The sequence below is a fragment of the Panicum virgatum genome, chromosome 5K, assembly GCF_016808335.1.
Source record: "Panicum virgatum strain AP13 chromosome 5K, P.virgatum_v5, whole genome shotgun sequence".
NCBI lineage: Eukaryota > Viridiplantae > Streptophyta > Magnoliopsida > Poales > Poaceae > Panicum > Panicum virgatum.
In genome coordinates, this window is record NC_053140.1 from 10,566,401 (window position 1) to 10,580,090 (window position 13,690).

Consider the following 13,690-nt stretch of genomic DNA (forward strand, 5'->3'; position numbering starts at 1 on the left):
GACTCGGGTCACCGGTCCTTCCTTGCAAAGGTTCAGCACCAAGAACTAAACGTGCTGCGTCCACGTCCACCTGCAGAGTTGGTTGCTGTAGACCCACGATGGGTGCCCAGGTTGTAGCGAAAATGGCCTCTCATGTCATACTTCAATATAATATTTTGGCGATTGATGACACACACAACACTTGGACTAATGTGATTGTTAAGATGACTATTCTCAGGCTTTTAGGTTCAAGTGATGACAAAGAGAAGAGAGGCATAGCAAGGCCCGAAGGGCCGCCCCTACGGGGGTTCCGCTATCTTCGGTCCAAGGGACAAGGATTGAGGCATTTTGCTATCATCGGTTAAACCGACGTAGGGCAAAATGAACTCACCGGTGCAATCACAGAGAAGGTCTGCGGGCTAGGGTTTTACACCGGATTAACCGACGTTGAAGAAAATGCATACATCGGTGCATTGCCAGATGAAGACAGAGAAAATTCTATACACCGGTTAAACCGACGATTAGATATTGGTGAACGTCGGTGCAGTTGTGCAGAGAGTTAGTTTTTCAGTAACTACACTCACCGGTTAAACCGACGTTTCTATTACATTCACCGGTTGATTACGTCGGTCGATTGAGGTAGCCGTTGAAGTATAACGGCTAGTTGGAAAATGCACTCACCGGTTAAACCGGTGATGACAAAAAGTTGAGCGTCGGATCAGCCGACGTTAAGGGTTTTTGTCAGCCTTTTTCCAACGGCTAGTTTGGGGTGTGTGGGCTATATATATGCCACCCCACGGCTCATTTGAAGGGGGTTGGAGTTCAAGAAAGTATACAAGAGCTAAAGATCATCTCCAACCACCATAGAGGTTCATTGTACATCATATAGGCTTAAGCACACTTGTTAGAGTGCTTAGTGCTTGATTAGGGATTAGTTCTTGTGAGAGCTCCCTTGAGAGAAGTCTTGCTGCGGCAAGCAAACACTTGTACTCGTCGTGTGACCCTCCTACTTGGTGTGGAGAGGCAACGACACTTTGTGCGGGGAAGGAGACCCCTCTTGGTGAGAAGCTCCGATAGTGAAGACGGTGTCGTGGTGACGCTTCAAGATAGACGGTGGCGGTGACCTCGTCTTGGTGACTTGGTGGAACTTAGCCTTTGCTTGCCGGGTGCCTTGGTGGCCAACGCAAGACGGTGATCAAGCGAAGAGACTCGGCATCACACTTGTTCGTGTTGGACAAGTGGCCGTGGACGTAGGGAGGGACTTTGGTGTCCTAACCGAACCACGTTAAATCGTGCGTCTTGGTGTCTTCACGGGAGTTTGCATATCCTCTCCCTTACCGTTTTACTTACCGCATTACGTTTCCGCATTTACTCTTTCTTACTTACCTTTACTTTCCTAGTTAGTTTGATTAGGATTGGCTATAGGTTGCAAGTCTTTTGGGGTAAGTAGAGGGTAGCATAGATAAACCTTAGTCATAACTAGTATGTGTAGGACGTGTTAGGTTTATCTTATGCAATTAGATTGAGCCCTAGGTTAAAAAGCGATTATCGACCCTATTCACCCCCTCCCCCTCTAGGGTCGGACACCCCGGTGATCCTTACACAGGTGATATGTCGTCTGTTTTCTGTTTTTATCCGTTATACATTTCGTTATATAATGTATTAACATTTGAGCATTGTATGATGCAGGCTGAGCGAGGCTGGTCTTCTCACTGTGGCTCGTCTTGCTGAGAGTGCTTTGGTGAAGCTAGACAGGTCTCTACTTTCAGCTCTCATTGATAGATGGAGACCTGAGACACACACGTTCCACCTCCCTTGTGGGGAGATGGCACCGACCCTGTAGGACGTTGCGATGCTGCTTGGTCTTCCTATCACCGGAGACGCTGTCGGGCCCCGCGTGGTACCTTCTACGTGGCTGGAGGATCTTGAGGAACATTTTGCAGGTGTTGCCACCACGATTGATCCTGAAGATTTCAATGAGCACCCACAGTCGAAAGGCCCTTCCAAGTCATGGCTCCTACAGTTTCAAGTACAATTTTGTACAAAACGATGTGTTGATGTATTTTATGGCTTTGAAATAACTCATGTGTTTCTTATTCTCAATGTTCGTACTTCATTGCAGCCGGATCTGTTGGCAGCCCATGCTGATGACTACAGCGTGACTAGATCACTCGAGGCATACCTGCTGTGGTTATTTGGGTACATCATGTTCAACAACTCACACGGGCACAGTGTGGATAGGGTGCTTCTGCCCTACGCACAGGAGATCGCCGATGCAGATGAGGATGCCATACCCTTATATAGTTGGGGTTCAGCGGTTCTTGCATGCACATATCGTGGACTCTGCAAGGCATCACGGCAGAATGATAGGAATGCTGTCCTAACGGGGTGCCCAATTCTGCTACAGCTTTGGTCTTACGAGAGGATTGCTATCGGTCGTCCCATGATTGACCAGTCACCGTACACGCCGGATATGTACGGTGACATGGAGGACGACAGACCCACCATGGGGACTCTCTGGTACTCTCGACAGGTATGGACCCGATAAAAATTTATATTCTATGCGTACTATGGTCATATATTGTCCCCTCAATACCTTTCTTATGGACACATAATTTTTATTTTGGGAAAATTCGATTCATGCCACCACAACTCCGTGAAATTGGGTGTCATGTTGAAAATCACGCCACTCAATGGCGTGATTTTCAACATGAGATCCAATTTCAAGAAATTGGAGTGGCATGGATCCAACTGACCCTTTTATTTTTGCAGAAAACAGGGGCACATATACAGACCCGGCGGTCTTATCCTGAGTTTGTTGCCGAATTTGATCGATTGACCCCAGAAGACATTGTGTGGGAGCCATACAGTCCGTCGGCTATAGCCGCACGTGCACCGCTTGGGATATCTTCGGTGTGCACACAGGACCAGGGCCTATGGATGACTACTGCAGCTTTGGTGTACGACGTTGCAGTTGAGGCCCACTGCCCGGATAGAGTCATGAGGCAGTTCGGTCGACGCCAGTCTTTCCCTGTGTCTTCAGCGTTGGATCGTGTTCAGCGCCACGATCATAGGTAACAAAAATGTATGAGCACCCATGTACTAATAACGTGAAACTAATTTCTATTTAACGTGCAGTTTATCAAGGGCTGGACATCCTTTCTCGGAAATGTGGGTCACTAGATTACAACCATGGGTGGCTGCGTGGGATGATGCAGACGAGCAGTTGGCTGAGGATACCGGTCCACACACTGAGCCTTCGTTTCGGGCGTACCTGACCTGGTATGAACCGAAGACTCGTTGCCGTTTGACGTATGTTGACATGCATCCACAGTCGTATGTTGTGACTTCGCAGGATCGCTATGCACGACACAGGGATGAGGCATTAGCTGGGGCGGTGAGTAAATGTTGACGGCATTTTCGATCTTTTAATATTTGTATACTAAGTTTTTTTGGTTGCAGTTCGAGGCATGTAGGCTGCTTGAATTAGATTGCTCACTGAATGTAATGAGGATTCATGACGGGTCTACGATGAGCGTGCCGGCACAACTCGAGGCCTGGACCACTCAACGTGATAGAGCTCGAGGTATCCTTCAGGCCTTTGGTACGCGGACGGAGTACGAGGATTCCTACGGATCGTCGCAAGCGTCGACGTCGGTTCCTTGTGGTCCCGCATGGCAGCAGCCTCCCTTATACCACCGACAGGCAGAAGGTATGGTGTGATATTTACCGATACGTATGTTTATATGCAGTATTTAAATACGACTCCACACAGGGTACGGGTACCCCGGTTCTCAGCCCTACGGAGGGCCAGGTGCCTCGCAAGGGGCTCCATTTCAAGGAACCCAGTTTACCTCTATGCCACATGCTGGAGGGACTTTAGGTAAATATGTGGTGCATAATTTTATTTGCTTATGTTTTATGGTCGAATGCTCATGCGTTATTATTTATACTCAGGATCACAACAGTTCACCGGAGCGGGGCCGTCTTCGTATCACCCTATGCCGTCACCAGGAGGATATGAAGGAGCTTCTTCCTATCCACCACCACCACCACCACCTCCAACACAGGGTACGTACAATAATTTGTACGGAATTGCATTCACTTTTTGAATGTTGCTTAAATATTTTTTTTTGTGATTTGTAGGGTGGTCTGAAGACAACGCCGCGGCCTCCTTGGAGGAGTTTACAAGGTTGTTTGCTACGCCTGTCCAGAACGATGATCCCAGCTTGCATACACCTCTGGCTCAGTTACGCCGTCCTGCCAGAGACGTGAGGCCACCGGAACGTCATAGCTACCCTACAGATCACGTACATGCACAACGTAAGAGAGGTCGGAATGGTAGGGGTGGTTAGTTGTTTGCACTTGTTTCTCCGGCGGCATTATGGACTGTTTCGACTGTTCGGATTATGGTTGTTTATGATCGTGGTAGTTTACTTGTCATTTGTTTCTATAGATATTATTGATGTGAACTTGTTATGTTTGTGGGTTCTATAATGCTCGTGAAATAAGGGAAGTTCTTGCGAATTTTTTCCGTGATTTAATGAAGGACAAGTTAGTTGCGGGAGGAGTTAGCGGCCGAGATCCCGCCGACGATGATGACGACTACCGCATACAGAGTAAACTTCATGGCACGCTCGTATAGCTCAAAATAGGGACCATAGTGTATCTAGCTGCGAGTACGAGATCACAGGTTGCCACTGATCAGGACGGCGATCACGGGTTTCGCATATGTCGCATTGTTTGCCCAGACAAACGTGACAAAAGACGACAGCCCAATAGCATTGCCCTTTCACCATTTCAAAAAGATGTGACAACACGGCAACCACACCAGCTCACGTTCAAAGCAGTCTCTCGGGCGAGGACGACGGAACTGTCATTCTACAGCGAAGGTCTGTGGCGTGTAGTGGGGAAGACGGCATCTAGGCACGATCGACCGAGCGGCAGCGATGTAGTGCTGTGAGTCTGCATGCACTTAGATGGTCTGCATGCACAGAGATGTATCGAGTAGTCAATTTGAGAATTGAATCTAGCCTTTTCAGTGTTCGGTCAGCTAGCCTCTTCACTATGTTGTCATGTAGGCTTTTCAGGTCCATTTACACTCCACACTCCGGGTATCAGACCTTTGTGCGCCTATAAATACTCCGAAGTTTGTGAACTCCCAGCAGCACTCAAACACCAAAGCTCATTGTATACCCAATGTCTGGAGGTGGGTCTAGCGGGAAGAATTACTACGGTTTTGGGAAAGGAAAAGGGGGAAGAAAGTGAGACCCCATAATATGAGAGGGGCCTCTTGAACCTGATTCCTTTCCGGAACCAGTGTTTGAGTTTCCGCCACAGCACAAGAGTGAATTTACCAATGAAATTCCTCTACGACAATACGATAACCGTAGAGAACCGTGGCCAAAATGCAGACATGGTGAGGACTGCTTAGTGCAGATGTGCACCGACGGGATGGATGGCGGTCGGCGTTTCTTCAAATGCCCACACGCATGGGTAATACTCGGTTGTTTTATTTCTTTATCTTCATTGAGATATCCTACATGAAATTTATTTTGCAGTCTTCAGATGCTCTAGAAAACTGTAGTTTTACTAGGTGGGTCGATCCTGCACCAATTGATTCAGTTCAGAAGTTCATCGAGTACCTCCAGATAAAGATCTTTGATCTGGAATGCATGGTAAACCATTACGAGGAATTGAGCGAGGGTAACAAAGACGACGAAGATGATGATACCAGCAATGCTGCCACTTCACAGGATGAACCATGCACTATTCCTTACTGTAACTGCCCTTGTCACAAGAAGAAGGGCCCTGCCCCTCCGGCACCACCGCCTGCACCACCTGCAATGGGTGGATACTGCGGAGAAGGCTCAACGAAGTTTGCTACGTGGGGGTACGGCTACTAGGACTACCTAGTGCTAGTCACATGCTGCATCGTTGTGTTTGTTGTGTTTTTCTAAATTACCTAAGGCATGATAGTTTAGTTCAGAATCTATTTACCGTAGTTGCAACGGGTTCTGCCATGCCACTGCATGTCTGATGTGTGTTTCATTAACGTTGTATTATGATGTAATTTCTATGGTTTACATTGTGTAATACAGTTTTTAGTTCTTAATTCTTACCTTTATATTTGATGTGTGGTTCACAGTATTCTATTCTCCTGAAAATGTCCGAAAATATTAAAGTCAAGTTCGAAAATTCACTATATTGCTTGTGCGTGCGTGGCACCTCGGCGCCGTGATCTTTAGCGCCAAGACGTGTTATCTCGGCGCTACATATTACAGCGTCGACCCCCAGGGTCTATTTCTGCAAAAAGTTACAAAAATGACACAAATGTGAAATTATTTCACGAAAAGGGCTAAATTGCAAAAAATAAGGCCGGCCGTCCGGCAGCCTGGGGGCCGGCAGCGGCTGCCGGGCGGCCATCCCCAGGGACCTGTCTGCAATTTTTTTTCTTTTTTTTTTTTGCGGATTAGCCCCTGCCGCCCGGCTGCCGGGTCCCGGCCGCGGGGCGGCCGGGGTATATTTCTGTAAATTTCCAAATCGAAAATATATTTTTATAAAAAAACGGAAATAAAAAATATAAAAATAAAAAAACCGCTGAGAACACTAGACTAGTTTTTAATTTACTGCTGGCATGGTTAGTTTACCAATATACCAGTCTTCTATGACTCCAGGATGTAACCTAAAAATAAATTAAAAAAAAGATGTAACCTAAAAATAAAGGGATTTTTCGGTAAATTCTGTCCACGGGAGGCTTTATAATATATAGAAAAGGGCGAATAGTGAACAAAGAAAAGCTTCAGATATAATAAAAATAAAACAGTTTATGATTATATTCTGTAACAGAATTTCAATAAGATATAATAAAAATAAAACAGTTTATGATTATATTCTGTAACAGAATTTCAATAAGTCTGACACGAGACGTGCCCGATACTTGCCCTAGCAAGTGAACAGAGACCCAGAGAAGGACGTTATCAAAATAAGGACACAGGTGCAACTTTATAAAAAGGGTCAGTTGGATCCATGCCACTACAATTTCACGATTTTAGATTTCACGTTGAAAATCATGCCACTCAATGGCATGGATTTCAACATGAAACCTAAAATCGTGAAATTGTAGTGGCATGGATCCAACTGACCCACGAGCCGCAGGAGGGCATCCTGTCGATCCCCTTCACAGTAACACCAGCATAACCATCACTCCGATAGGTCAGCCAAACCTGACTTGTTGGCTTTCATGTTTCAGATCCAGGGAAGGGAAGCTAAACGCCACTTCTGATAATTCATCAGGTTAGCCTCCCACAGTTCAAATACAGTACTACCATTTAGATTACACTACGCGAAAAAGGGAGAGCAGTAGTTTTTACATCAGAACTAAAACACTAGATACAGCTAATTCTAACTACAAACAGCAGTTGCAAAAATAAAACCTGCTCGGCTTCTGAACTGCAGTCTGCTACCGGACAGCCATCCAGCAAATTTCCAATTTAATGCCTTCGTTGTTCAGATTGGTAGTCCGAATCTAGTTCACCATAACGTTAGTGCTACAGGCACCTCATGTCAGTGTCACAAAAGAAAAATGTAGGATTGTGGGAACTTCATCACGAGAAAGATCCAGATCCACTGCAGATAAGGCTTATCTCACATTGAATCAGTAAGGAGGAATTCCTCTGGTACTGACGATGGATCGAGCTCCAGATAGCCTCGAAGCTTGCCACCTTTTTCATGTGTCAGATGGAAGCAAGGAATCTGGTGAGAGAACTTGGGGTACTCATCCTTCCTTATTGTCTTCACAGATCCCTCTGCTCTGTATGGCACAAATACCGTCCTATAACCAGCCACTTTCCTCAAATGCTGAACCTGTATGGACGAATCAGTATGGCCAAATATCTCCACCAGTTCATATTCACAGTTTTTGAAGTCGTGTGCAGTCCATCCTGCCCTCCAATTCTTGTAAACAGCCCATATCTCACCCAGATGAGGAATTATCTCATACTCGCCTTTTCTGCCAGCAGATCTTGCATCTACACAATGAGAAAAGGCATCTCTACCATCGTAAGTCATCACCTCGTGAATGCTGGAAAGTTTGAAGGTTCCACACCCAATTGTCCGTTCTTCTTGAAGCAATCTTTTCTCCTCTTCACTTTGAGGACAACCATCAAGCCATCTAACTTGCACTTTATCATTATTGAGATCAACTTTTTGTATGTAAGCATAATAATTGGGGAATTTATCCAAATCGCTATAGAGAGCCCAGATCTGCCCAGGTGAAAACTTTTGAAGCAATCTTATTTCTGAAAAATCATAGAATTCCGATTCAGCACAGACATACTCTGTTCGACAAACATTGTCGTCATCGACATCTGTAACTTCAGCAGTACCTGTGTTATGCTTGCTATTCTCTTCCTCTGGTGTCTTCGCAGAGGTCCCTACATTCATGGATGCTGTATGTTGCCCCTCCCCCACATTCCTAGATCCTCTGTGGGAACTATTTCCACTGGACGAATCTGCATGTTTGGCATCGCGTCCCTGACTTCTTACAGAACTGCATTCTGGGATAACAGAAGGAAAAGCCTCTTCCAAGTTAAGGGGAAGAGCTGCAGGATCAAGTTCAAGGGATCCTTCTGGAATACCTTCTTTTTCAGTTCCACTCATCAAATGATGAGGCACACAATGAGAAAACTTCAGTGTCTCACCCCGAGATATCACGTATGGAGCTGCCTCTCTAGACGGCATAAATAAACTGACATAGCCTTTTATCTTCACAAGCGGCATGACAATAATGCTAGTGCTCGTGGTGAGATCAGATAGAACTTGAACCACTTCATACTGATAGTTCAATTTTTTGTGACTGTCGGCATCTGAAATCCAACCAATATCCCATCCCTTAAAAAGAGCCCAAACTTCACCTTTCCTTGGATATATTTCATAAGAGTTTCTTGTCTTGCTTTTCTCAAAGGATATAGTTCGGGAGAAGATAGCAGTTTCTTTGGTTGTCTCTGACTGTCCATGCTTAAAGCGTCCACAGGCAACAGGCAGACCTCCATAAGACCATGCCTCCTCTGCTCTATTTGTGGGATCAAACTCCAGCCAAACAAAATGCAGCATAATCTTTGGCGTAGTTTTTACCTTTGTGATTCGAGCATAAAATCTAGGCATACAGTCTTGTTCATCATAGACAGCCCAGATCTGGTTGGCTCTAAATTGGTTTACATCTCGAAGTTGGTCAAAATCAAAAAAATCAGGATCCAAAATAGCGTATGAATGACCACCTGGAGCACCATTATCATTTCGACCTAGACCATTGTTGCTGACAGAATGAAATATCTTTTCTTTTCCATCACTATTTCCTTCAGCATGGATTGTTCCTCTCTTCATTTGCTCGATTCCATTGGATGTCTTCTCTGCACATGATGTGCCACCTTTCTCTTCATCTACCGTGTTACTGCAGTCTTTAACACCATTCATCGGATCATTATGGCCAGCTATGTCTTTGTTATTGCTGTGATCACCATGGCCACTTTTCCTTAACCTCTTTAAAACAGGAGAATTCACAAAATCATCATCAACCTTCTTAGTGCCATCTTCAACATCTTCATTGTCACTATCTTCATTATACTTAACTTCTTGCTTCTGCCTGCTTGATCTGCGGGTTTGTTGACCTCGCCCGCCACTATTTGCAGCAGGACCATGTTCAAGAATCTCTTCCTCGCTGTCACTGCTAGTTTCTGACATGCTTGATTCACTTGATTCAATAACAGCTCTCCTGCCCCTTTTCAATCCTGCAGATGATTTAGCTTTTGAATGATTTCTGGTGGTCTGGTCAGATTTCATTTTCTTTTTTAGCCCACCTGTGCTCCCATCAGTTTGCCTATTCGTATTTACATCAGAATGATGAGAACCAATGTTGACATGAACTCCTCGAGTGGTTGACCAAGCTTTCTGACCAGTGACTTTTGTTTGAGGACCTGGAAAGTTCTGTGGTGTGCCTGCATTTTTCCAAACCCCAGCAGATCGCTGATTTGCCCCAGAAGGAATAGCTTCTTCCTTCAAATCATGCGCAATAAATGGCTTCAAACAATTCTGACAGCGCAAAGCCTTCTTCAAGATTGAAAGGTAGTACTGATATCTCATGCCACAAGATGGACATATAGTCCAAAATGTGGTTTGTGGCCCTGCTGGATTTGACGCCTGCTGCTGCTGCTGCTGCATATTATGGAGATTCACGGGAGTAGAACTAGCATGTGCAGTTCTTCTTGGATGCTGATAAGGGGGTCTTGCTGCAACGCCTCTGAATGTGTTTCTTTTCATGTTATACAAATCACGTTTTGACTTGTCTGTAAGAGTAATGTTTGCTTCTCCAACCAATTTGAATGCTGCCTCTGCACCTCCAAACTTGTTCTTGTCAGGATGTAGCAAAAGGGCAAGTTTACGATACTGTTTCTTTATTAGGGCATCATCAGCATCTACAGGTACTTGCAGTACTCCATACCAGTCAATCTCAGCATTTACCTTTGCTCCAGCAGCACAGTGAACATCACAAACAGTTAACATTTTTGAAATGTCAATGTCATCCACTTCTTTGGAAAGTTTCTGCACTTTGATAAGCATCTTTTTTGCGCCAGCAAAGTCCTTTTCCAGCATTTTTCTTTCTGCCAGAGCTTTTGCTCTAGCAGCCTCATCTTTGTTGCACTCCATGAAAACAAGAGAGAAGTTGGTCCCGCGGCAGAAATATTAAATTATGGAGTGGCTAGTGCACAGTATATCAGTAACCACTGCAGTAGTTCTCTAAGAACAAGATGTGGAATGTAGTTTGCAGAAATCCTGATGGTGCATGGTCATACAAAAACCAAAATCAACAGCAAATTTCTGCAATAAATAACAATGTTGTTAATAAAAACATGTCAGCGTAATTTATACCAAGATCAAGATGTCAACTTAAACTCCCTGGAAGCAAACAGGAGGGATATTTTTACTCTATTGTATCTATATAAAATCATTTTGACATGGCCCCAAGAATTAAATAGAATGTACACCGCAACAAGCTCGATTCTAAACCGTATGAACTAAGAAGTACAAGATGTCATTGGTGCTCACTAGATTCAAAATCACCAAACTTAAATGTGTTCGATATTGGTGATCAAATGACAAAATGAGTAGATCTACGATGAATTAAGGAGAAAAGCCTTATATATTCATTGCTGCAAACCAAAATGCATCCTAAGAATCTGATCAGCGGTAAATCCAGTTTCAACAGGTGCATAAGCAAAGGTTCAGGAGATTGTATTGATATCTGGCTCACAGAATCACACATTATTTTTCCTAAAAGAACTCACCTACAGATTTGAGCATTACACAAACATGTGGGAACGCACAATAACAAGCATATCTTGCAATGAAAGTGCAAAATACTTGCACATTACAGTATTGACAGAGTTTTCAAGTGATGACATCTATCAATACATATCCACAGTTCAAACACATGATCCCATACAATAATACCCTATTCTAGTCACCCACAGGCAGGGGCAGAGCTCTAAACGGAACATGGTGCACTGCTCAAGGAACTTGTATAATTTTGAAGAAATATATAGTGATTATGAGCCTAGTTAGTGGAAAACTATTCCAGCATGCCGTCACCCCTGCCCACAGGCACTCTTGTCATCCAGCATGAAGTGGGGGGAAAATTCATGCAGCAATGCCAAATAAGCATATCCATGGATAACATTTTTTTTAATTTAGCGAGGATAATTAATTATAAGAGAAGAGATAGCACGAGCAAGTCTACTATGGTTGTAAAATGTCAAGAGGAAAACTTACTTGTTATCACATATAATCAATTAGTTCATCACTCCATGCAGACAACACAAGCTTGCCTGCATAAAAATGCCTTGTCAATGGTTGGTAAAATATCACAACTCCATGAATCGTAGCACAGTTTTTCTATGAATAAAAATTACAAAACAATTTCAGATATCATGGTACAATGTAAACCTGACCAATTACTGAAAATTGATCTTGAAAATAGAGCAAAATATTTGCCATTTTGTGTATTATTTGCCCTTGTAAAGATAAGAAGCACTGTAATTTTTGTTTCTATTTATGTATAAGTGTCTATCTAGGATGGCGCTGGCAAGAGAAGAGGAAGGATAAGCACATGAAAAAGTTTTCCCTCCTTGTTTGACATATTAATGGGTAATATAGGTATTGACCAGAAAGACTGATTTCTGTCTTCACCAAAGGAAAAGCATATTCAACAGTGCAAAAAGCACTCTTCGTCTTCGGTCATCATTACATTTACACAGACATTCTTGCAACCACCCACCCACACAAACACAACTATGCAGCTACACTACATGTAACATATGCAAACTCTGTGACCCCAGAAGCACAGGCACCCTTTCGCATCCATCCGAGAAGAGGCACATGTCTCCAGGAGACTAGCACAAATCTCAGAGCTTTGTCAATAGAATAGTAGAGGATTGTAGGAAAGCCTCCCAACCAAATAAGAAAAAGTGCCCATACAGTCGTAGCTAGTAATTGGCAGCACGAGCAAAATGAATTCAAGGTCCGGGAACACCACCTGTTCCCTTCTCCAAACACCTTCGATAACCAAAACGACGGACGTTGGTGACTAAACCTCACCCCCCCCCCCCCCCCCCCCCCCCAAAAAAAAACCCCAAATGCAAACAAAATTACCCGCCGCCACATCCCCAATCCCCAACATTGGTGTCCCAAACTGACTGACTAATATTAGCTACGCACACAGAGGCCTAAGCATTGCATAGAGGCTGGCAGGCACATACGCGCACACGTAGACTCGGTTAATTCTTAATTGCACAAACATGCAGCGGGCAACTCGCTTCTACCTTGAGCAGGGGGCGTCGCGGATGGACAGGTTCTGCTTGGGATGGAGAAGCGCCGATCACCGTGGGAACAGTGGAGCTGAGTGGGACGGGGTGCCACGGCGACGGGTCGAGGCCACAGAGCCCAGGAGGTCGGAGCCCCCGAGGCACGGCGTCGCCGGGCAGGACGAGTGGCGCAGGCCCGGGAGGAGCCGCGACACTGTTGAGGAAGCGGCGCGCGTCGGAAGGGAGGAGGCACGAACGAGGTCAGATCCGCGCGGGCGGAAATGGTGCCGGCGGGATCCCCGTCCGCCCTGCTGCCGCTCCGCGAAACCCTAGCGGTTGGGTTTCTGCGGCGCGGGTGCGGGGGAGACCGAGAGAGGACGGAATGGGGAGAGGGAGGGGAGGTGGGTTGGCATCATAGCAGTGGCAAGTGCAGGTAAATATCGCCAACTTGAATATCCATCTCGCAGAATAACCCCGCGAATCAGCCGTGCAGGTGTGAACGCTTCTCCGCTTCCCGGCTTTCTCTTCGCGCTGAATTCGTTGAGAAGCCCATCGTTTGCCGTTACTCGATGAAGTCTCAAATGTTATCCAATGGAAATTAAAAACTTTCACTCTTTGCCAATTTAGGCCATTATATCACTGTCTTGACGGTCAAACGGAATTTGGAGACATTTATTCCTCTTTTCTTTCTTTGGCTGGAGCTTATTCTTTGTTGTAATTCCAAGTCATCCTAGTCAATATATGAAAGTTTTAGTCAAAATTTGATTTGATCATCTAGATTTTAAGTCATTGACAGTAAGACACTTATAGTGATTTCATCAATATTAACATCTGCTAGTTCAGTCTATAAAAAA

The 13,690-nt window shown here is 44.8% G+C and overlaps 1 protein-coding gene and 2 long non-coding RNA genes across 3 annotated transcripts; 2 read left to right on the forward strand and 1 right to left on the reverse strand.

The window, feature by feature from the left end:
* Positions 1-2,962: 2,962 nt before the first annotated feature.
* On the forward strand, positions 2,963-3,783 carry LOC120710502. The gene is made up of 4 exons (XR_005689911.1): positions 2,963-3,261; positions 3,335-3,376; positions 3,442-3,691; positions 3,755-3,783. It is a non-coding gene; the product is annotated as an uncharacterized LOC120710502 (long non-coding RNA).
* A 211-nt stretch (positions 3,784-3,994) lies between these two features.
* On the forward strand, positions 3,995-4,471 carry LOC120710504. Its single transcript, XR_005689912.1, has 2 exons — positions 3,995-4,050; positions 4,126-4,471. It is a non-coding gene; the product is annotated as an uncharacterized LOC120710504 (long non-coding RNA).
* A 2,720-nt stretch (positions 4,472-7,191) lies between these two features.
* LOC120706244 lies at positions 7,192-13,244 on the reverse strand. Its single transcript, XM_039990831.1, has 3 exons — positions 12,855-13,244; positions 11,806-11,861; positions 7,192-10,854 (listed from the first exon to the last, which is right to left on the reverse strand). Exon 3 carries the CDS (start codon positions 10,681-10,683, stop codon positions 7,627-7,629), a length of 3,057 nt encoding a protein of 1,018 aa, XP_039846765.1. The 5' UTR covers positions 10,684-10,854; positions 11,806-11,861; positions 12,855-13,244; the 3' UTR covers positions 7,192-7,626.
* Positions 13,245-13,690: the final 446 nt, after the last annotated feature.